The sequence below is a fragment of the Anarrhichthys ocellatus genome, unplaced genomic scaffold (assembly GCF_004355925.1).
Source record: "Anarrhichthys ocellatus isolate YVR2014 unplaced genomic scaffold, GSC_Weel_1.0 scaffold83, whole genome shotgun sequence".
Classification (NCBI taxonomy): domain Eukaryota; kingdom Metazoa; phylum Chordata; class Actinopteri; order Perciformes; family Anarhichadidae; genus Anarrhichthys; species Anarrhichthys ocellatus.
This window is the reverse complement of record NW_022280113.1, coordinates 412,644-434,726: the sequence shown is the minus strand read 5'-3', so window position 1 is coordinate 434,726 and position 22,083 is coordinate 412,644. Positions and strand designations below refer to the sequence as shown.

Sequence of the window (22,083 nt, the reverse complement as noted above, 5' to 3'; positions counted from 1 at the left end):
CCCCCCCCCCCCCCCCCCCCCCCGGAGATCTGAACTCTTTAATCCCCCTTACAAACTGGACGAGGGGTGACTTAGTTTATCTTAATGGCCCGAAAGAGGGCAATGAAGAAGGATGTCCATTGTGGTCTTTGGGGCCGTTATTGAGTCAGATTTCGCTTGAAGGGTGTGAGTCATGTTAGCAGAAATAACTTGAGACAGAGGGGCCTTAACAGAGGCAGCGATACTGAAGAACTACCGCTTTGTTCCAAACAGACCCCCGGGCAGACACCAGCCCTACCTCCCCGGGGCAGAGAGCTATTGACTCGGGTCATAATCCCTCTCATACTGAGCTGGTGGTTTGGATAACGTGGGATCTAGTTGGAGTAAACTGCTCTCAAATGATCATTTTGGCAGAATTTCATAATCATTTACTTCCATTTCAACGAGGAAGCTTTTGTTTGTAGAGGCTTTTTAAAAAAATGTCTTATATGTTGCCAAACATAATTAGCAGTTGGTGGTTTCTTCAAATGTTTGTCAAATAATGTGATTTAAAAGTTTTGAACTTCATTGATGTGATCGCATTTGTTTAAATAAAGTAATCCGTTATGGAGCGTCAGATCCACCGCTCCACTGTCTTTCTACAGGATGTAGTGTTCTGTACTGAGTGGCCTGATCGGATTATCTCTCCACTCGTCTCCTCTTGATGATCGTTTATTAAATAAAGGAACAATGTGCTGCGTCGCTTGGTTTTCTGAAGCAGCAGAGTCATTGGATTCTTTCGTTGCTATAAGAAATAAAATAAAATGGCCAATTTCCTGTTTTACCGAGGGAACAATCCTCAGGCTGAAAGCAAACACTTATTTTGCTTTTCGTTATTGTTAAACTTGTTGGTCAGTCGATAAAATGCCCACCCCAAATTTCCAGTTGTAACTGTTAAAGATGGAATCTCTGGAGCCACGCCCACTTTGAGCTGATGATTTGTTAGCAGGGAGTGGTTTCTATTCATGTTTTATACTCTCTGTGTAGGTGTGTGTACATGGAGTCCTCTTCCTCTGAATTAATCAGACGAGACGTTTCAAGTGTTGGAGTCTGATTACAGAGGCCCCTCATCCCTCTGACTGTTTCCCGGCTTGTGGCGGACGAAGCGTGTTGCATTTCGTGCCACCTGCACGTGACGACAAAGTCGGTGGCGTGTTGAATCCTTTTGTGTACAACAGCGGTAGTCGTGTGCTTTTCAGTCAGCATTTTGCGAGTCGGACAGTCACAGAAACAGACCTCCTCTCAGCTCAAGCGCTGACTTGCGTTAGTCACGACACTGAGAACGATGGCACCAATAATCTGTAGCAATACGTGCAACAGTATTAAATGGTGTTAAAGGATTTGGCGAACTACCTAATGAGATTATTTAGCTTCTTCCTTGTACTTATGCAGCCACGTCTTTATCATTCCAGCCCCGCCCTGTTGTTTCTCATGTTGTGGAGACCACAGCAGTCATTGTTGCCCAAACTGTCACACAGGAACGCACATTAACATTTTTTTCAAATTTCAGCAGGTAAACCGTATAGACGGTCAGCCCAACGTACACAACACACTATGTTGAAGTGTTAATTTCCATTGGCCCAAAGGGAGGGATAGAAGCATATTGGAGTAAATGATTTAACGTTTACTAAAGCCTCATTCGGTGTTTGCGTTCACCTCCTGGAGATGGGATTTGTGCTTCGGTATGGTGGGAGTGAGATCTGATAGAAGTATAGAAAAGGCAGTAATGGTTTCTTACTTAAAGTATGTAACTAAAAAAACACATGCATGTTAAGCACAAACCCTCAATTTTCTCTTTTTTTTTTTTTTTTTTTTTTCCCCCCACCCAATATAATTTAGATTTATTTTAAAATCTATTGAGCTATTGATCTAGGGACATTGGGATTGACCGTAAATACCCAATGTTCCTTTCCTTCCCCCTCCACCCACCCCAAACAATGGTTGGGTCCCGGAGGGTGCGTCAGTGGTCGATGAGGACGCTTGATAACGAGAGTAGAAGCCAAATGTTGTAAAATAAAAATCTGGCACCTGCTTTGCTCTCCTCCTCCAACGATGGGTTATGGTGTCCTTGCACCGACTGAGCAATCAGTCTTTGTCCACCCCGACCCCCTCTTTCCTTCTCCCCTCTCTTCCCCCTCATCCTTTCTGCCGTCTGTGCATGTACAGTGCTGGGCATTTGGCCAGGATTTCCTCAAGCCCTCCTTACAGCCCAACTTCATGCGAGCTGTCCCCATATTTCTAACTCATTCATCATTTAGCTGCATTCAGAGACTGTAAAATTCCGAGTGTGGTTATGTAACACAAGGAGGACGGTGATTATGATGTTGAGCGATCTGTGAGACGGTGTATTCTCAAAGGATCCCCATTGGGAATGGACAGAGTTGCTGGTGGTAATGGTGCTTCGTGGTCCCTCGGATACAGAATGCTCCCTCCTTAATTCTCAAACTAAATGGGCTGCTTTTGCTTATCAAATTTGCACACAAAAAATAGAATTTGCCTGAATTTTATCCTGTCGTTCTTCCCGTTTCTCTTCCCCTCTCATCTCCCGTTTACTTCCGTCTGGTCCCATTGGATCTAAAGCTGTCATTTCTCCCCAACTCGGTCAGGAGGATTACTGTCCTAACGGAAAAGCCCCATGGTGTCTATCACAGTGACAGCGGGTGCCCTGGGCCTCATAGGAGCCAACACTGTCTGCCATGGCCGCTCTGTATCGTCAAGGAGATAACTGTAGGCCCGCACAAACCCTAGGAATGTGTGCTCCTCTCGGGGAAGGAGTAAAGCAGCTAGTTTTGGACGGCGTACAAGCCAAACAAGGTATTGTTGGGGTGCTCCATTTCCATGTGTTGTCTTGGAAGGGGGCCCTTGAAGCGATGAGGGGGAAGTAATCGGCAAGGAGAGAAAAATGTGTAGTTGGACTGCATTTTATTTGCAGGATGAGCTTACTGTGGCTGGGATAAAGTTTCTTCCTGGCCATGCCCTCTCCTTTCTCTTTGGCTTGATTAAAGCAGAATAATTAAATCTACAGGAGCGGGTTTGCCGAGAGATGTTGCAGCTGCTCAGCATGTTAATACCACGGGCGTGTTGTTGCATCTGTCGTAAACATTTGAGAATATTGTCTGTGAAACAAAGACTGTCCATAAAGTGCAGCAGTGACCTGTCCCTCTGCTGACATTGTGTTGGGTCGTTGACATCCCATAAATGGCCGCGTAGTGCCTCTCATCCCTCCTTTGGACTGTGATTTGTATCGATTTCAACCCTCTGCCGGCAGGAAATGTAATCCATATGAATACACCAACAACTGAACCAGCAGCCACAGGCAGTGTGTGAAGACTACACCGGCTTCAGTGGGTCGTCTCTCCTCTCTGTGCCGTCCCTCTGGATCAAACCCTTTTTTTACAAGTTATGACTCCTCATAAAACAATGGAGGGGTGGGGGTTATGTTTCTGTGACCTCCCGTCATCCTCTTCATTCTCATCCCTTAACTCTTTATTATCTTCATTTCATCCTTCAGTCCCACTCACTCTACCCAGAGAGAGATTAATTCGCTCAATTACTTCAGGAATCAAGGCGGACATGATGGAGTGGTACGATAGAGTAGATATGAAAACGCCCTCAATTAATTCACCTTTCCCGTCCCCCCCACCCCCCATCCTGTTATTGTTTTTCTGCTTAAAAGTTAATACCTGTAAACCCTTTTCCTTCCGTCTTACAGTTTGGATCTCTTCTGCTCTTCTCATTACCCAACATTCACTCGGGGCCGATTTCGTCAGTGTCTGACACACTTCCATTTCACATTACGACCCAAATCTCCTGCCCGATGGCAGCTTATTACAGTATTCCAATGAGTCCATGTCTGCTCCTGGGGGAACTAATGGTTATTGTAATGTGGGAGCGGCATGCAACTCCGCTAGAAGCCGTCAAAGTCTGTGTCTGTCAGTTTGTGTTTACATCATCTACCATGTCGGCAGACAACAAGAAGACGTAACGGGGACTGTTGTAATTAGTGGTGAGGTCGTCCAGTTTAAGGCAGTTAAATTTGATTATGGAGCGCTTGGTTGTTGTGAAAGTGATTCAGTTTTAATAGAAACGGGCATATTTAATAATTGTGCTCAGTGCTGAGGTTTTGTATTGCGTTTGCACACAGTTCAAGTATAGAAATGAGGGCCTGACCGCTTGACCTGCCTGAAATGTTGTTTTTTTTTCATGTGGAATCTTTTTTTTAAATAACCCGAAAAATATTTGGTGACACATATTTGGCCCAGTGGTTGAGTACAGCTGCAGTCCAGCACAGGTTACTGCTGCTGATATCACTGCACCTTTCTATTCTGGTGCGCAGATGTCGCCGAAGAATCACTTTCACTCTTCAAATTGAATCCTAACAATGTGTCGGCACATGGACATACTTCTGATCCGCTCAGAGCGGGACTGTTAGTAGAACATAGTCGTAGTCTTGCTTCTGTACACAAGAACCCTGCAACTACATTACATGCGCTACGTTGCTTAATACTGCAAAGATGTTGGCTGTTAATTGGAAAGGTTGGCCTCCATTGCCCTCTACACCCTATTTTAGTTTGGTCCGATTTTGTCCTTCACATGTTTCCAAGTTTCTCATATGGACGAATGGTGGAGCAATTCAATTATTCTCTTGTAGTGAAGCAATGAGAAGATGTGTGTCTGGAGATCCAACCACTTCATCATGAAACTATAGATTTTATTGTCTTCATAACGGTTCCTAACAAACTCGACCACGACTGCAGGAATGAGTTCTGCTTCCAGACCCCAACCTGGTGAGCCACAACAAAAGTATAAAGTTTCGGCTTCAGGGTTTTTTGTTGCATAATGGGCCTGGATGAGGTTCGTGGTTGGATATTTTCCTATGTGGTTTTCTAACGATTTTACTTTCTGTGCAAGTCAACTGAGCCTGCTCGTATAATGAGTAACAACCAGATTTGAGTCGGCAATTTCCATTGGGGAGAGGGAAAGAGACGGCGTATAGCCAACGCTTACGTTAGCCTCGGGCTGGGCGACATGGCCAAAATATGTCAGAACCATCCGATTCAGTCGGACATGGTGTTAAAGATGCAGGGATTGGCCGGGTTCAGGTCTGTTTTACACCCCTGCCGAACTCTTAATTTGAAGATTTAAGAAGTCTTTTATAAACCTAACGGGGTTTAGTCCTTTTTTTTTTTTTTTTTTTTGCCAGTTTTGACATGTAGATGGGTTAAAATTTGCTCAGTGAACCAACGTTTACTGTAGATGTTGAAGGCTGCAGTCCACGGTGTGTCGGTGCTGAGGGCAGAGCACACTTTGAATCCTTTTTGCTCGTCTAGGAGAGGAAGCGGCTAAAGGAGTTCTGCCTTGTAGCTGCAGTTGTAGTGATTGAGTGGATTAGTACAAGAACGCCTTCAGACGGAGTAGTAGACCAGGAGCTTCAAACGAGATTGATTTTAAGTCTTCCCTCCTCCCCCACCTGCTGTATGTGTTCTTAGCTGATCTCTCCCTTTCCTCTTTTTAAGCATATGCTTCCACTGTCCTGCATTTCCTTCCTCTTCTTTGGTCACCTTAATTCCTTTTTCTTGTTACTCTCTTGTTGTCTTTGCATTCTGCTAACCATTCGCTTTTAAATTCGGTACCCTCGGCTCCTGCAACTCTTTCCCTCTCTTCCCCCGTCACTGTTTGTTGTCTCAGTTCATTCTTCTCCAATTCAAGTTTTCCATTCCTCTTCCATCTTTCTATTTTTTTTCTTTCTTCCTGTTGTTCTCCTCCTCATTACACCATGTCCTTGCCTTTTTTAATTCATTGGAGAATGAAGGAGGTATTAGTGGCATTAGATGGATGGTTCTGTGTTTAATGGGCTCCCATTGTTGAAATCGCTTTAGTGGTTTACATTAGCAGAGCCCATTTATTTATGCTTGTAGAGGCAGAGCATCAGATTTCATGTTTGGATCTTTGCCAACGAAGCGACTGCGCGACAGAAATTAAGCTGCAACGTCTTGTTTTTGTTCAGTTTTTTGTTTTTTTTGTGTGCCAACTGGAGGTTTCTGTTCGTCTTCCTCCAGGCCTGCTGCAGGTCCCTCGACATCTCGACCTTTATTCACCACATCCAGGCCCACCACATCCACAGTCAAGCCCCCCACCAATGCAACTGTCAAAACCACTGCCTCCAGAGTCACCACAGCACCCTCTACAGGCAGGACCGCAGCGGCACAGCCTCCTAAAGCTGTTGCTGCAAAGAAAGGTGAGGCGTTGCACCTTGTCCCGACCAGGAGACCATCTTCTGAAACCACGTTCCATTTACATTTGGATAACATACAGTTTCAAGTTTTCAATCTAAAATGTCCACAGTAAAGTAGCAAGAAGTGGTTGACTTGCCAGCAATGAATCAAATTGGGTGAACTGACATTTCTTGTTTTTTCTCTTCTCGCACCAGATGTCAGTCGACCACTTTCTGCGGTGGCAAAGAAACCTGCTACAGCATCCACTGCTACCAAAAAACCTGAACCATCTAAACCCACAGCCACCGTGAAGCTCAACTCCACCTCCAAAGGGTCCACGCCCGAGAAGGCAGCAGACCCCAAAATGCCACAGTCCAAACCTTCGCAACCTGCGAGATCTACTCCCTCAAAGAAACCTGTAGCGGCTGCTTGGTCCTCCACCCACAACAGGCAGCCCCATGGTCGAACCCCACCTGCCTCTCCAGTCAACAAACCTGCAAACCGTGGCACCCCTCAGGCGAAACGTGGAACCAAGCCCACTCAGACTGTCCCACCTTTCACTGCTACAAAGAAGACGGGGGTTTCAAATACTACCAAAGCTGCTGTCGAAGCTCAGAGAGCTGCAGGTGCAACAGGTGCCACAGCAGCGACTGTGCTAGCAGCATCACAAACCGAGACTACACAGTCTCTCCCACAAGCATCATCCCTCGCTGCCTCCGCACCAGAGGACGACCCTCCCCAAGTCTTGGCCCAGGACACCACGCCAGATGTGGTACCTCAACAGACCGCTCAAAGACATGCAGCCGCTTGCTCTCCCCCTCAAAGCCCTGTCAGGACAGCCTTACCACAAACATGTCCAGCCCAGGAGCAGCGAAAGAGCAATGCTCCCTCACTAACGACGCAGGAGCAGACCCCTGCCCCAGCTGAGCCTGCATTACCACCAGTGGCCTGTTGTCCTCCAGGTCTATCCGAGGAGGCTGTTTACCTGTTAACGAACCAAACCCCCTCCCTGTCTCAGACCCTCCTAGCAGCAGTGAATGCCATCCCTTTAATAGTTCCTCACAGCAATCTAAATGAGGAGGATGATGAAGAGGAGAGGGAAGGAAGCCAGCTGGTTTCCGTGTCTGAAATGAGTGGAACCACACAGCCCACGGAGGAGTCTCGCCCCGGGTCCGCCGGACCAGTCGGAGGGTCCGCTTGGAGGGCGGGTGGCGCTTTGCTCTCCGAGCTGGACTCCGAGGAGGTGAGTGGCAGCCAGCAGGGCGCGTCTGAGCTGAGTGCCCCCGGTGTCCTGGAGGGCACGGAGAGCATGGATGACCTGGGAGACGGCAGTCTGAAAGGAGCCATCGACATGGAGGGGGCCTCGGCAGGTTCGCCGGACTTTGAGAAGGTTCCTGACATACCGGCTAATGATGACGACGACTTTGACGACGACGACCGGGTGTGTGACATGGATGTGGGCTCAGAGCGGGCGGACGAACCTCCGAGACCCAGGCATGACAACGACGTTAATGATGACGACGAGGAGGAGGAGGTGGAGGAGGATGATGATGATGAAGATGTGGAGATGGCTAGTGAGGGGGTGACAGAGAGTGGGCTGGAAAGCTACGGGAATGCAGATGAGGACGACTTCGCTGAGGATGAAAGGCTGGACAACTTGAACAGAGTGGCCGAGCCCCCGCCCCCCCCTCTGCTGCCCTCCGCCCTGGCTGCTCAGTGGGACCAACCGAACCCCTTTGCTGACCCCTGGGCAAATCCTCTTCAGTCACAGCAGGACCTCGAGCACGCCTCCCAGCCCACACAGGTGGCAGGAGCGGCTGCAGCAAGCCCCTTGGCAGCCCCCTGGAAAGCGGACCCGGAGACCCCAACTCAGACCCAGGCCCAAGCTTGGCTAGAACTCAGCTCGGGTCCTGTTGATCCTGAAAACCAAGAAGTTCCCCATCGCTCCGCTGTCAAAGAGGAGCCCCAAAGTGTAGAGGCCCAGATGGACATGGATCAGTCCAACCCCGCCCTGATGCAGACCATGGCACCAGGAATGTCTCTGTCAAGCACCCTGAGCAGCGAGACCAGCACGCCAGAGGAACTCTGTGACTACAACCGAGACGGGAAGCCGCAGCCTCGAGATGTGCGCGCGCCGGCTCCTTCCCCACAGCCCGACCTCGACCGGGAAGGAGGAGAGGAAGCAGAGGCCCGGACCCTGCCCGCTGACGAAGTCCTGGGAGGCCCCGCAACGTCCCCCACCTCCAACCCGTCCTCGACCTCGGTAACGGATGACGAGGCCAGTGACACAGAGGGAGAGGCTCTGCTGGACGACTCTTTGGAGAGTCCTGCGGTCGGCCACATGACCTTTGACTGCCAGCCTCCAGCCCAGCGCAGCCTGTCCACCGTGGAAGAGGCAGAGGAGGCCACCCAGGGGCAAGCAGAGGGCGGTGCAGGCGAAGACGCCACCCCGCCTTCGGCCACATCGTTGGCGTCTTACGGCTTCGACACCATGACCACGGCCTCGAACTCCAACGCCCAGTCCACAGGGGAGAGCTGCATCAGGAGCCCGGGCATCTTCTCCCTGGAGGAGCTGCCCGAGGAGGCCAAGGAGCCCTGTCTGATCCTGCAGCCTCACACACAGGAGCAGCAGTACATCGAATGTGGGGAGCAGGAGGCGGAGTCTGCAGAGTGTGTCGGGGAGGAAGTGCCGCGGCCCGTGGAAGCCCTGGACCCTTCGTCAACTCTGAGCACTTTACAGCGAGCAGAGGAGAACCCAGATGAGATGCAGCCTCCCTACTATTCTATCTGTGAAAAGACTGAGAACTCTTTTGCAGGTAACGTATAGTTAATCATCATCTCCCCAAGTAACGCCCCGCTCCAGCCTCCCCACAATATCTCCCTGTTGTAGCTCTTGTTGTCAGTGTTTGTCCTGAAATCTCTAGGGGTGGATGTAATCAAAGTTTAAAAAAATAAATAAATGAAAAAAACGGAGCACAAAGAAAGGGAAATAAAAAGAGGACAGCAGTGGCACTTCCCTCTGATATAACATTTCCATGATGAGCATATGGCTTAAATTCCTGTGTGTGCAATAGCTATTACTATGTACTCCTAATGTGTGAGCGTGCCTGGGTTTCGGTGTCTGTTTGACTTAAAGTCAAATCCATGCCAGTCCAGGACAACCACATGATTCTGTGTTGTCTGTTTACAGCTCTTACTTAAAGAGGGAAAACAAGAAAATTGAGCATAACAAAAGAAATGTGGAATGAACTGTTTAACATGTGTGTTTATCCTCATGCCTTTTTTTTTTTTTTTTTTTTTTTTTTTTTTTTTTAAACTGAACAAAACTGATGTCTGAGTTTTGATTGTATGTTCCTGTTAGATTTCGCTCCCCTACCTTACGATACAGGCAATCTTCCTTATCCCTGGTCACTCCTCATCTCTTGCACTTTAAATTGTACCCCTGCTTCTTCTTCTTGTGTTTATCCATCTTTTGGAGTAATGAACCTTTTAAAACTTTAAATAAAGATTAGATTTTTACCATGATGTACTCTCTCACCGTACAGTTTCATTGAAGTGGGCTTTTGGGAGTGGCACAATCATAGTCTGTGGATCTTAAACACCCACCGGCATTCATTTCAAGGTCTCACACACTTCTACTCGTTTACCAGTGGCTCCATACATCCCATTTTATTGCAGATAACTTCCACTCAGCCAATCACATAACCTACATTCAGTCACTGCTTCACTCTTGTCATACACTCACACAGACACTTGTACATATATTGCGGTGACTTCATCAGTCTGGGGAAAAAAAAAACACAACTGGAAAGGATCCGCCATGAGTCGATCTTCAGCACCACCAGACCGTCTCATCCGTGAGTGAAGTTCGGCATCTCGAGCAGCAGCAGCAGCAGAAGAAGAAGTTTGACGTCTCGTTGTCCAGCCTCAAGATGAAGAAGTGAACCTCGCTCCTTCTGCAGCTACTTTAATTCCCCTCCCGTCCACTCAGGGTGTGTTGATGTTTTTTTTGTTTTGTTTTGGTTTTTTTTTAGCTCTTTTCTACTACTTTTTTTTTTTTTTTTTTTTTTAAATGAGCATTCTCGCTGCACTGTATTCATGTTAACTTATGCTTATGCATGTCACTGTTGCGCACACCTTGACTTTCATTACTTTGGATTGGTTTGTTCAGGGTCAGTCTAATAGCTTGGCTCTAGGATTCAATGTACTCTGGTTGATTTAACGGGATTCCTTCTAAAGCCGAGCTATTATTTCGGTTTTTCTTGTGATGCTGGATGTCTATAAATGCATGGAGAGCTTTTGCATGAATCACTGGTTGACTAACTATAAACTCCCGTCACGGGTGCAGACAGTTTACGCTCGCAATGCGCTTTTTCTGTGGTTGTTTGTCTCACCATAGTAAATAGTGATTGCATATACAGGAAGTTGGCTGCTGTTTTTGCACACAAAAATCTTTATTTTCTGGGTGTCTTTTATTTTATTTTCGGGGAAAGAATCCCGATAAGTATGCACATTTGCTCTCTGCACAAATTCCTCCTACCTCGCCCCAGCCTCCACCCCCAGTCACCGGACCTAAGGTCACCATTTTCTGGTGTGTTCACCATTTTGACAAATGCTGTGCCTCCACCCCTCTGAATATTTAGCGGGCTGTATCTGTCACTGCTGCACAACGTTTAAACAATGTCCCACTGTCACTTTGTTACCAAAAAAAACCCACAAATAACTGCCGGTCAGTTTGGTGTTGTAGGCTACTGGTAGACCTTTTGGGCTTCACAATGCTTCCACTGTTCCTTCAGCTACATCCTCCTGCTTGTACTCACACTGCACTGCTGTCACTGTCCTACTGCCTGTGACCTGTTTTTATGACATCATGCTACTGTAATCTTCCTCTCGCACTCAGGCTTCGCTGCGCTGCCGCACCCTCACCGCCGCGATCATTCGGCTTACCCCAGAAGCTATTGCGACATCGTCAATCCTCACGCCGGCGCCCTAGCCCCGCCCAAGCTCACCTGTGCCGACCTCCCGCCCAGGAGCCCCGGCCAGAAGGCGCTGAGCCCCCAGCTCCGCAGGCTGGAGCAACACCAGAGGCAGCTGCTGGAGATGCAGCAACGCAGGGATCAACAGAGCAGGCCGCTGGAGGAGGCCGAGCAGGAGAGGAAGAGGAGGCAGGAGGAGGAGCAGAGGAGGAAGAAAGACGAGGCCGAGGAGGAGATAAAGAGGAATGAAGAGGTGCTGGAGATGAGGATGCGAGAGCAGGCGGAGGTGACGAAGAAGAAGGAAGAGGAGAAATTGAGGAAAGAGGAGTATCGGCAGAGGAGAGACCTTGAGCTGCAGCTGCAGCAGCAACAACAGGAACTGAAGGAGCGACAGCAGATCATGCAGTGGCAACAAGAGCTGCAACAGTCGACTAAAGGCCAGACGGCGCTGCTGTCGCCCTCCTCTGGCCTCTGCACCATCTACGAAGCCCTGGAGACCAGCAACGAAGAGGAGGAAGAGGAGGGAATAAAGGAGCTCAACCCCACCAAAGGGACGAAATGGCCCAGGAAAGAGGCGCCGAATGAAGAGACGGGCGGCTGTGAAAGGGTGACGTCGGACAAAGACGAACGTCGAGACTCTTCGCAGTCCACCGTGAGCCCCCCATCTCCTCTCCCTGACTCCCCTAAGACATCCAGCAACCCCTCCCAGGATGGAGTCAGCTCCTCCCCCGGCCCGCCAGAGTCTCCAGAGCGACCTCCCCCCCTGGACCTGGACTGGGGCAAGAAAGTGGACATAGTCCAGCAGCTGATCAAGCAGACCCTGCTGCTGAACCGAGGCGGCTGCTCGTCCCTGCTGCTGCTGCCGGGCGGAGCAGGGGGCACGCTGAGCCCCCTGGAGAGCAGCCTGTGGCCCAGCCTGCTGCCGCCGCTCACGCCCCCCTCCGCCACAGTCACCTCCGTCAGCAGCTTCTCCCCAGAGGCCACCGGGAGCTCCCCGCAGGGAGAGTGGACGGTGGTGGAGCTGGAGACGCATCACTGAGGAGGAGGAGGAGGAGGAGGAGGAGGAGGGGGGGATTTCACTCAAAATATTGAGCCACACTCATACAGGGAAGTGACATGAGTGCTGTCTGTTTGTGTACACACACACACACACACACACACACACACACACACACACACAGCTGAAGAGAGCTTGAAGGGCTGGGCAATGTTGGGGGGGGGGGGGGGTGGAATTGCAATAACTAGAAGAAATTCTATCTTTTTCAGAAGATAAACTAGATGACTCTGTTGATGTCCATCACATTGTACTGAATGGTAAAGGGTTGTTTTAGACTCATTACCAAGTATTTTAGAAAGCTAGCCTGAGAGAAGGTGAGTGAAATCCACGATAGGAGGAAGAAGATATTAAATCCATTATATTTATATTCTGCCCGGCTCTGGAGGGACACGCATAAACTAGTGGTGTTCAGTGGTTCCCAAGCAAAATGGGGTTTTCAAGCTTTTCTCTAATCTTTGCTTGTTTATGTTTTTGTTTGTTTTTTTCTTTTAAACTGCTGAATTCTTATGAACTACTGAATATATTTGATTATTCAAATGTAGGAATCTGAGATCTGCTCTCAGCCAGCAGACGGATGCAACGTGTGACACATGGAGCTTTGCTCGAAGGGGTAAAAAGGTTGGGAAACCACTGCTATATATTTACTTGAGAGAGGCAGCGATTTCTAACAAGCATATACCATACGAACGCTTGGTGGTGCTGCGGTTCAATCGTTGGCCGTTTCTCCAAGCGTGCATGCTGTTTATTGATGCAAAAATAACGGTAAACAACTTTTCTTGCCCTGAATCGAGACTCTCCGGTAGTGCTCTCCCCCTCAGGCTAACTACCACTCCCAACAGAGTGGATGGGTTTGATTTAGGACAAAGAAAGCTGAAGATTGGATTATGGTTGCAGTCGAGCAGGTCCAGCATCTACAACGAGAGTCTGTACTCAGGGCAAAAGTCTCTGGTGCTGCCGGTGAATAACTATAGTTTCGTCTCTGCCACAGAAACACAAGTAGACGAACACAAACGTGACACCGCACTGAAACTCTACACTGACTACTCTATATTTCAATCCTTTAAACCATGTGACACAGACCGTATCCCATGATGCACCACTGCTACTGACTAACGGGTTGGAACAGGACACTTTTTGGTACACCTCATCTCTGTGAACGGGTGGACACACACCGACTGTGCCAAAGGGCCGCCATCAATGGAAGGTAAACTGACTGATAGATTTTTGTTGTTTCCCTTTGTGTTCCTCACCTGTAGCCCTTTTAATTGAAGCCACAACTGTTTGTTCACACACATCCTTATCACCTTTTTAAAATGAGACTGCACTGGAGATGTCTTGCTACTGAACAGCGACAAAAGATTCTGAGATTGCACTTAATCCCATTCAGTCTTGTAATTTGTGACAATTTAAATATGTTGATTATTAAGAGGCTTGAACACGATGGTTGGTTATCTCACTTTAGTTCTAACGAGGTCACATAAATGTATGGATTCAGAGATGAGGAGGGTCACGTGGTCTGAGTCTGAGCTGTTTGGATCTGACAGTTCTTTACCAAAGGTCAGCACGACGTGGAAGAGAAGTCGGGCACTCATGAGCTTTCAGAAATGTGTGCGTTTTTGTGCGTCGAGAGACTATTGGTTAAATGAAATACTGCTGAAGGCCTTTTTTATTATGGTCACTGCTCTGGAGCTGTGTGTGTGTGTGTGTGTGTGTGTGGGGCCTCCCTTAGATTCTCATTTTAGATGATTTCAGTTGGGGATTACAGTGCATTTTTGTGTGTCGAGAGACTATTGGTTAAATGAAATACTGCTGAAGGCCTTTTTTATTATGGTCACTGCTCTGGAGCCGTGTGTGTAGCCTCCCTTAGATTCTCATTTTAGATTTCAGTTTGGGATTACAGACTCATGAATAGCACAAGGCCTTCTACACTTGTGCAGAAGGCTACACACACTTTACATTCAAAAATGGCGACCACCTCCGGGGTTTAACTGATGCTGCTGTGAAGGTCAGGGATCCCTTCGTTGTGCGACATGAGAGCGGTCGGGTTCAATACCCGGCTATGCCGGGTGTTCACTGTGTATTTGTTGAAACTGGGACGAGCTGCGTGTTGTAAACGGTCGTGTCTGTGCCGTGTGTTGAAGTCGGTCTGTTGTCTGGGTGCTGCGTGTTTGTCAGGTTTAAAGATGCGGACATTTCTCAGTAGATTTCTGAACGTTTCTTGGAACTTTACATCTAAATGAGGGGCTCAGTGGCATACGGGCTGATTTTTGGGTTAGTAACTGAATTGGAAGCAGTATGAATATAGCATCCAGTGCTTTAACCTGGATTGGCTCCTAGGACAGAGGTTGATGATTTAACTCTAATGGAAGCCCATGTGTAGCAGCTGAGTAGCAGCTTCCCCGTCCTCCAGGTTAGGACGCTTTATGCTCACTACGCATTTTTTTTAATTTACTTTTTTACGAAGCTGGACTTTTTAAATGTGCTTTCTTAAACATGTCCGCGTGGTCTTTTTGTAAAGATTTATGTGTACATTGTTTGAAAAGACTGTTCACTGTAATGAAAGGAGACTCCACTTTACTTTTGTATGTTAGAGATTTAGAAGCATAGCAGCCCTTTAAGAGTCCGATATAGATTTTTATTGAAGGATGTTGGTTGTAAATGGTAGATTTGATCCTTTTGTTGTTAAATAAATGACCTTCTTCACGTCCAGTCAGAATGAACTGAGGAGCTGAATGATTACACGGTCAAACTGAACACAGCAGACTGAACTATGAGTGAACAAACTATTTGTTACCTTGGCTCAAAGATGTTACATCTCACATTTTAAATATTAATTTATTGAAAACGAAGTGAGGCCTTTGAGTGCTGATGTAAAAGGCTTGATGAACCTGTTGAAGTAACTGGGCGACTCAACCATGGCAGCTTGTTTTAAAATGTGAAGTTTTGCATTTATTTCAACTCTCTGAAAGACAGAAGTCTGTGTGTAATTATTTCAATGCAATGTTTCATGTAAATAAAAGCTTTTGTTTTTTTAAATCACGTTTCTGGACTTCTTTACAACACAGCAAAACACTCTTAATATGTGGGAACTGTTGGAAAAACGTAACAAAATATTTACAATCTCTTATAAAATCTCACTTTTAACACACTGAACAAAATAAAGTGACACAATAGTGTGCAGCAAACATGAAGAGTTAAACAGACTCCTCAGTACACAGCATGAAACGATTACTTGACAATAAAACTTTGCTTTGGAAACCAACAGTGGTCACAGTGCATTACAGAAACTGCTTTAAATGTGGAAAAATGAACGGGCCCTGAATGAGTCTGGCAGAAATGATCACATATTTTACATTTGTCGTGTGATTTTCAGCTAGGGTGTTTGTGCTCCGACATCCAGATGTTCAACCGCAGAGTCTCTCATAAACTCGGCGACACATCTGCTCATCAACTAGCTGTAGAGGACTCCACAGCCCCGCCCTGTGTGATCTTAACGGGTCCTGTTTCCTTTCGCCTGCTGTTCTTCCTCCCGCCAAAACCACCGGGAACCTCGCGGCCCAGAGACGGGCGTTGTACCTGCGTTCATACACACCGTCGCTGTCGTCACTCCGCCGTCTGGTGTGACGACAGCATCTGCTGCAGGCGGACCGTGGCGCTGCTGCTCGACGGCTCGTCGCTGCCCAGGAACAGCAGCCTGCGATAGTCAGCCTGAGGAACCTCGCACATGATCCTGACGGGGGGGCAAAAAAACACAAGATGTGACTATTCCATGTGAGGAATGTCTTGCTTTGGCCACATCTATCCGTTCAGAGAGAACTAAGCATTAAAAACTCTCAAAGTAAAAGCAGCCACAGAGCAACCGTAGGAAGTAATGTAAATCTGTTTACCAGTCGTAGATGTCGTCTGTGCCGGGGGTCACCTGCACCCACTTGCCGATGGACCACGTCCTCACCGCGTTGCCGTGAGAGACGCGCGCGTCCCCGCCAGCGTCTGCGTGCGCGTTGGGAATGTCCTCGTAGCACAGGAAGTAACTGAATGGGACGTCGGCGATGAGAGATTTAAGATGTGAGACGTGCATCGGCAGTAAAACGTCTGCTGTCGAAACGGGAGAAAGTAGAACCAAACAAAGAGGGTGGCGATATCGTCCAGACTCACTACTCTGTGTCGCCAACTCTCTCGTTCTTCCCCTCCTCACGCTGCTCTTCCCGGAGTCTGACCACGTTCCAGCGCATGCGTTTGTAGAGGCCGGTGTGGACCTGGGCCAGGTACGGCATCGGCTTAAAGTAGCGGAACGCGGCCACCCTCAGTGGGCCGAGCTGACTCTGGCCCATGCAGAAGGGAGACACACTGGGAATGTACACGGGAGATTTGGGGGGGTGGGGGAGAGTTAGAGGGTGAGACGGATATGAAAATGGGTCGGTTACACCGGCAATATAGTATAAGTTACATGAAACAATACGCTGCTTGATTAAATTAACTGTTTAAATATGGGATAATTGGGTGTAACTGACTGCATAAATGCACGTCTGAACTACCACATGAAGACTTCCTGTCATGTTTTTGTGCTACTGTCACATGTGGAAACGAGTAAACATGTTTTAACAGCATTGTGTTCTCTCTGTGTGTGCGAGTTTATACCTGTTAGGGTTGGTCTCGTCCAAACAGAGGAGATTATAGCTGGCGTAGGTCAACACCAGTTGCTCCAACCTGTCACACAGCTGCTGAGAGAAGTCCAACAGCTGCACACACACACACACACACACACAATGGAGGTTTACCTCAACTTGTGGCTGTTAAACTATGTTTTCATTCAGTGAACACAAATGTCCTTCTCATTCAGTAACACATACCATATGCCCCCCACGTTTTTGTGTGATCATGGTCATTACTGAGGTGATAATCCAAAAGCCTTATTTAGCAATTCCCAGGATGCCGCTCAACCACTTTTGAGAGAGAGTTTGAACAAACAACAAATCCAGACAATCTGGCTAATAAAATACACAATCATCCACAATAAAAGAAAAACATGCAGGAAGTTCAAAAGTTCTGAGGATTGCCTTTTACATGAGACTGAAATGGTTTCTAGACCAGTTAGATTTTCCCTAAATTTGGGCAAAATCTCACTTTTTAGAAATGACAAAAGTCTAAAACCTCAGCCCATTGAAGGATTTATTTCAGGAACTCTTTCAACATCCGTGTGCTACAAATGTGTCTTTAAATATGTAGGGTGAACCAACCCATGTGTAGCTGTCGAGAGGCAGAAGGGTGTGCTGGGACTTATGGGAGCGTAAGTATTCCAGGTGGTTAAAGTAAGGCTGACAGTTGTACAGGAAGCGTGACACTGCCTCAGCAAGAGCCTCTCTCTCGAAGTGATCCTGTCTGCAAAAACACACAAAAGGGATCATAGAATAGCAGAAATGCACATAAAATTAGAGCATTACGAATAGCCAGGACCCTACCCGCTGGCAACCCAGTTGTGCAAGTCATCCGCTTTGCTGGTGAGGAGCTGGAGCTGCAGCTCCATGGACTCGAGGCTCCTCTCCATCCATCTGGCCCCCAGGCAGCTGCAGGCCGCTCGATCACCGCAAGGTGGCGCCTGAGCAACGACAGCCGAGGACGACAGCAGCGGCTCCTCCACCTCTGCAAGGCAAATGAATGAACATCGTTAATAGCCTCATACTGTCTCCATCTCTACTCCACTATTCCCATATTTAAATTTAAAAAAATAACACGTCTATATTCTGAAAACATGCGGGCGTTAGTGTCTGACCTCCTTGTCCGGTGTTCTGAAGACTCTCCGTGCAGTCTGGCTCCCTCTCCCCTCTCACCTGCTTCTGTTGTCCCGACGGAGAGTGAGAGGCGAGCGGGTCCATGAACTGAACTTCAGTGTCGGCCATGCTTTCTGTTGTTGATAAGTGGTTCTTTATTAGGAAACCTGTTGAAAATAAAACGCGAAATTAACTGAATGTTTAAGAGTAACCTGAGCTGAATGACCTGCGAACCGTTTGTCAACTGCGACACAACCGTTATCTCTCACAAAATGAATGCTAATGCTAGCGAGCTAGCTAACTGTCGCGATGCTAGCGATTCACCCGAGATTTAAGAAAGCAACAACCCGAGATAACGACTGTGTAACAGTCAGCTAGTTTGGGTTATAACTGAAAGCAATTCACGAGATCATTAAATAGCTAATCGCAGCAGTCTGTTGACTATATATATATATATATATATATATAGGTATATATAGCTACCTAGCTAGCGGTTAAGCTACCTGATAACTTCTGACCACAGTCAACACTGTCAAAATCGTGTCTTGTGGGGTGTGAAAGGTCAAAGGTCAATGCGTCTCAGCAAGAAATAATAAAACAAGGCTTTTTAAATGTATTACATTTGTTTAATGTTTGCTTGTGTTTGAGGTCTACATTAAAGTTTCTTTAGAGCTGAACCGATTATGCTAGCTCAACCACTTGTCAGAAAAAGTTGCTTCTAAAATGTCGGGGTTTCCTGTTTTCTCTATTATTTTACATAACTGTAGGTTGAACACCATTCTCACAAACCAAATTGTACATTACTTTCTTATAACAATACAAACATTTGCATAGTACAACATACAACATGTTTTATTACACATGTTATTGAGACTGTTCAATCAGCTTATTTTTTTAGTTTTTTTGTAACCAATAAAGGACAACAGGACAGGGAGGTTATCCATGGTCACTCTATCATGAATCATTAATAGCTTCTCAACACTTGACAATCACACATTGAACCAATCTGTGTGGATACATTTGTAATATTTCCAAAATGTCATTGTCCTTGCTTTTGAGTTGAATCATACTCAATCAGACTCGGATCAGTTCGCATGGCACAGATGATCATGTCATGTATATTTTAGGATATCTAGTGTGTATCCTGCAACATTGAGGTCACTCTCTGTTCCTACGTCCTTCCTATCTTTCTGCCGGCTAATTTTCATGATGCAAATCAATTATGCAAACTTCTACAAAAGACATCCACTCACGCCTCCGACACATCCCCTAACCTAACCCTATTATGAGCTTTTTGTCTCTTGCTGCGGTTCTTTGTATTTCCACCATCAAGCACAGTATAAATGTATGATTGCCATTACAAGACTTGGCATTTGATTTGGACTCGTCTAAACTGACTTGAGACTTGGACCTGCTCCATGAAACTTAAAGCGGCTCTGCTATATAGGCTTTTGTTGATTAAAAGCCCAGAATACAAATAGAGCACAGTATGAATATAACTGTGGTTGGCATCTTAAGTCAGCTCAACCTTTACAGATAATCGTGTGAAAGTGTCAGAACATCCCCAGGGGAAGTTTGTCCAACACATTGCCTTATGACCATATAGCTGCAAAATGAATGACTTTTTCAACAGCCCCAGCTGTGCTTGAGCATGCTAACATGCTAAACGAAGATGATGAACATGATGAACATTACACCTGCTTAGTGTTTTCATTGTGAGCATGTTAGCATGTGGATGTTAGCATTTAGCTTGAAGCACAGCTGTACAGTAAGTACGTTTTCTTTCTTCAATTTTCACCAGTGAGGAGTGAGACTATATAAAATACTAAATACACTCCTGTCATGTGTATTTTTTCAATTTCTAAATGTATTGGTAATTTAAGTCGATTTTGATGATCATACTTATTTACTTTTACTTCAATAAAGTTTTGAATTCAGGCCTAACTCAGCACCATGGTATTACTCCTATTAGGATCTGAGTACTTCCTCCACCCTTGAATGCATTACTGTGTTGTTCTTAGGGGTGGAATGTAACTTAAAACATTTACTTAAGTACTACTAATGCATAATTGTCCTTAACTTGTATTTTACTCCAGCATTTCCATGTTATACCACTTAATACTTCCATTCCACTTCATTTACAGTAGCAAATATGTTTTTTCCCCACAGCCTTTTTTCTATAGCTTTAATTAGTTACTTTGCAGATGAAAGTAATACGTAATTAAAACTAACCCCACCTTTACATGCTGCAACATCACAGTGATGTACACATGCATCACTAATTGTAATTCAGTAAGAAAAAAGAAATATATAAGATGTATTATTCTAAAATCTGCATAATAAGTACTTTTAAGGCAAGTTAAAAGATCTGAATAACCCTTCCAGCACTGTGTTGTTCTCCCTACGTGTCAGACTTAACATTATGCTACACATGTTCAACAGTTAGGTTCATAAGAAGTTACAGTTGACAAAGATGACTAGTGCAGGTCACGTGATACCTCCGGGCGCGTCCCCGCGCCCAACCCTGGACCAATGAACACCCGGGCGGCATTGCTCGAGCGTCGGGAGCGCGCAGCAGGTTATAACGTACAAGTGGTTTGTGTAGCTCTCAGTGACCCGCCGCGTGAGATGTTGCCTTCACGCATTCCGTGTACCGTAACGAAGAACTCATTTTTAATCATGTTTGCGAGTTTTTGACGTAAGATAGCGGGATATTAAGCGGGCAGAGTAGCGCTCTATTGTCCCTCGTGTAGACTGTATGAGCTGCTGGTGAAGGACTGACAGGCGGCTTTTTTTTGTTTGCTGTGTGGCATGTGATAAGAGACAAGAGACCGAGGCGTGTCCACGTTCCGCAGATGTTCCCGGGAAAAGAAGAGAGCCGAGAAGGGGCTTTCTTTCATTCCGCGTTGCCCGTGGATGTGACTTTATCTCGGCTCGGGTTCAGCAGGACACGACGGAGGAGCGCCGCCGGTGGATGTTACGGGGCTCTTTGCTAGCTGTTGAATGGCGAGATGAACAATGACTGTTGAGCCTCGTAGTTTTGTTTGGATGCTGTTATGCGAACGTCTGGTGTTGTTTAGGTTTTTTTGTTTTTGTAAAAACGTGCGGACAGCGAACGCAATTTTATTTGTGTGAAGCGCGAGCTAACGTTGGTTAAACACGGCGGAGGGAGGAACGATTCAGGCGCGGACAGGCAAGCCAACAATGCGGATTACCCCTGGACTATTTTGCCTTTGTGTCAATACAGACTGTTTGTATAAAGTTTGAGACGCCACCTGCGTCATCTTATGTTTTTAATTGTCTTGGGAAGGAGACGATACGTTGACGTGAGGTACAACTCCCACATGTGCGCAGGCTGTCTGTGAAACTGCAAAACTGGCTGACAACAGAGCAACGGGGACAGCGATGGCGAACGACTCCACACAAGTAAGTACGAGGGGAAGAGATGTCCTGCAACCTGCCTGCACGGTCTCATTTTTTTTTTTTGATTTAGACCAGGATGTTGGCTGATCTTATGACTCTTCCTCTCCAAATAAATACTTTAAACCAGAGGTTCCTAACATTTTTTTTGGGGGGGGGGGGTCTTGTGACCCCCTTAAAACGAAGCCATATCTGCATGTGACCCCCCTATATAAAATGGACTCAGTTAAACCAAAAAGTGATTTTTTTTTTTTCCTTCTCAACAGATTATTATAGGCCGATGAGGTAGTAGTATTCATTCATTCATTCATTCAAGCAAAGGCAGGGAAATATCACAAAATGAATCAAATACAAACCCATTGGACAACAGGTGAGATATTAACTCTGAACAAAAGGACTTCACTGTGTGGTGGCCTGTAAACTCTGTGTGAGAGATTCAAACAAAGAAGGGAAAGCACCCTTTTAAGATCCCTGGTGGCTTCTCAAGGACGAACCACCAACCACTCAGTTGAATTGGAAATGGATAGTTTATCTCTTGTTAATAATGCATGATGGGACGCTTCCCGGTTGTGCAGAGGGCTCGTGTGTGTGTGTGTGTGTGTGTGTGTGTGTGTGTGTGTGTGTGTGTG

The 22,083-nt window shown here is 46.6% G+C and overlaps 2 protein-coding genes across 2 annotated transcripts in view; one reads left to right on the top strand and one right to left on the bottom strand.

Annotated features, from left to right (window-relative positions):
• The window catches only part of prr36a (proline rich 36a), a 31,913-nt gene extending 15,854 nt beyond the window's left edge, over window positions 1-16,059 (top strand). Inside the window, exons 4-6 of the mRNA XM_031874583.1 lie at window positions 6,078-6,256; window positions 6,449-9,049; window positions 11,134-16,059. Of these exons, the coding sequence (XP_031730443.1) occupies window positions 6,078-6,256; window positions 6,449-9,049; window positions 11,134-12,248 (3,895 nt within the window). The 3' untranslated portion in view covers window positions 12,249-16,059. The remainder of the gene's footprint in view (window positions 1-6,077; window positions 6,257-6,448; window positions 9,050-11,133) is intronic.
• Window positions 14,927-18,163, bottom strand: cunh19orf67 (chromosome unknown C19orf67 homolog). The gene is made up of 7 exons (XM_031874587.1): window positions 18,037-18,163; window positions 17,726-17,906; window positions 17,504-17,645; window positions 16,905-17,005; window positions 16,422-16,613; window positions 16,154-16,297; window positions 14,927-15,996 (listed from the first exon to the last, which is right to left on the bottom strand). Exons 1-7 carry the CDS (start codon window positions 18,161-18,163, stop codon window positions 15,870-15,872), a joined length of 1,014 nt encoding a protein of 337 aa, XP_031730447.1. The 3' UTR covers window positions 14,927-15,869.
• Window positions 18,164-22,083: the final 3,920 nt, after the last annotated feature.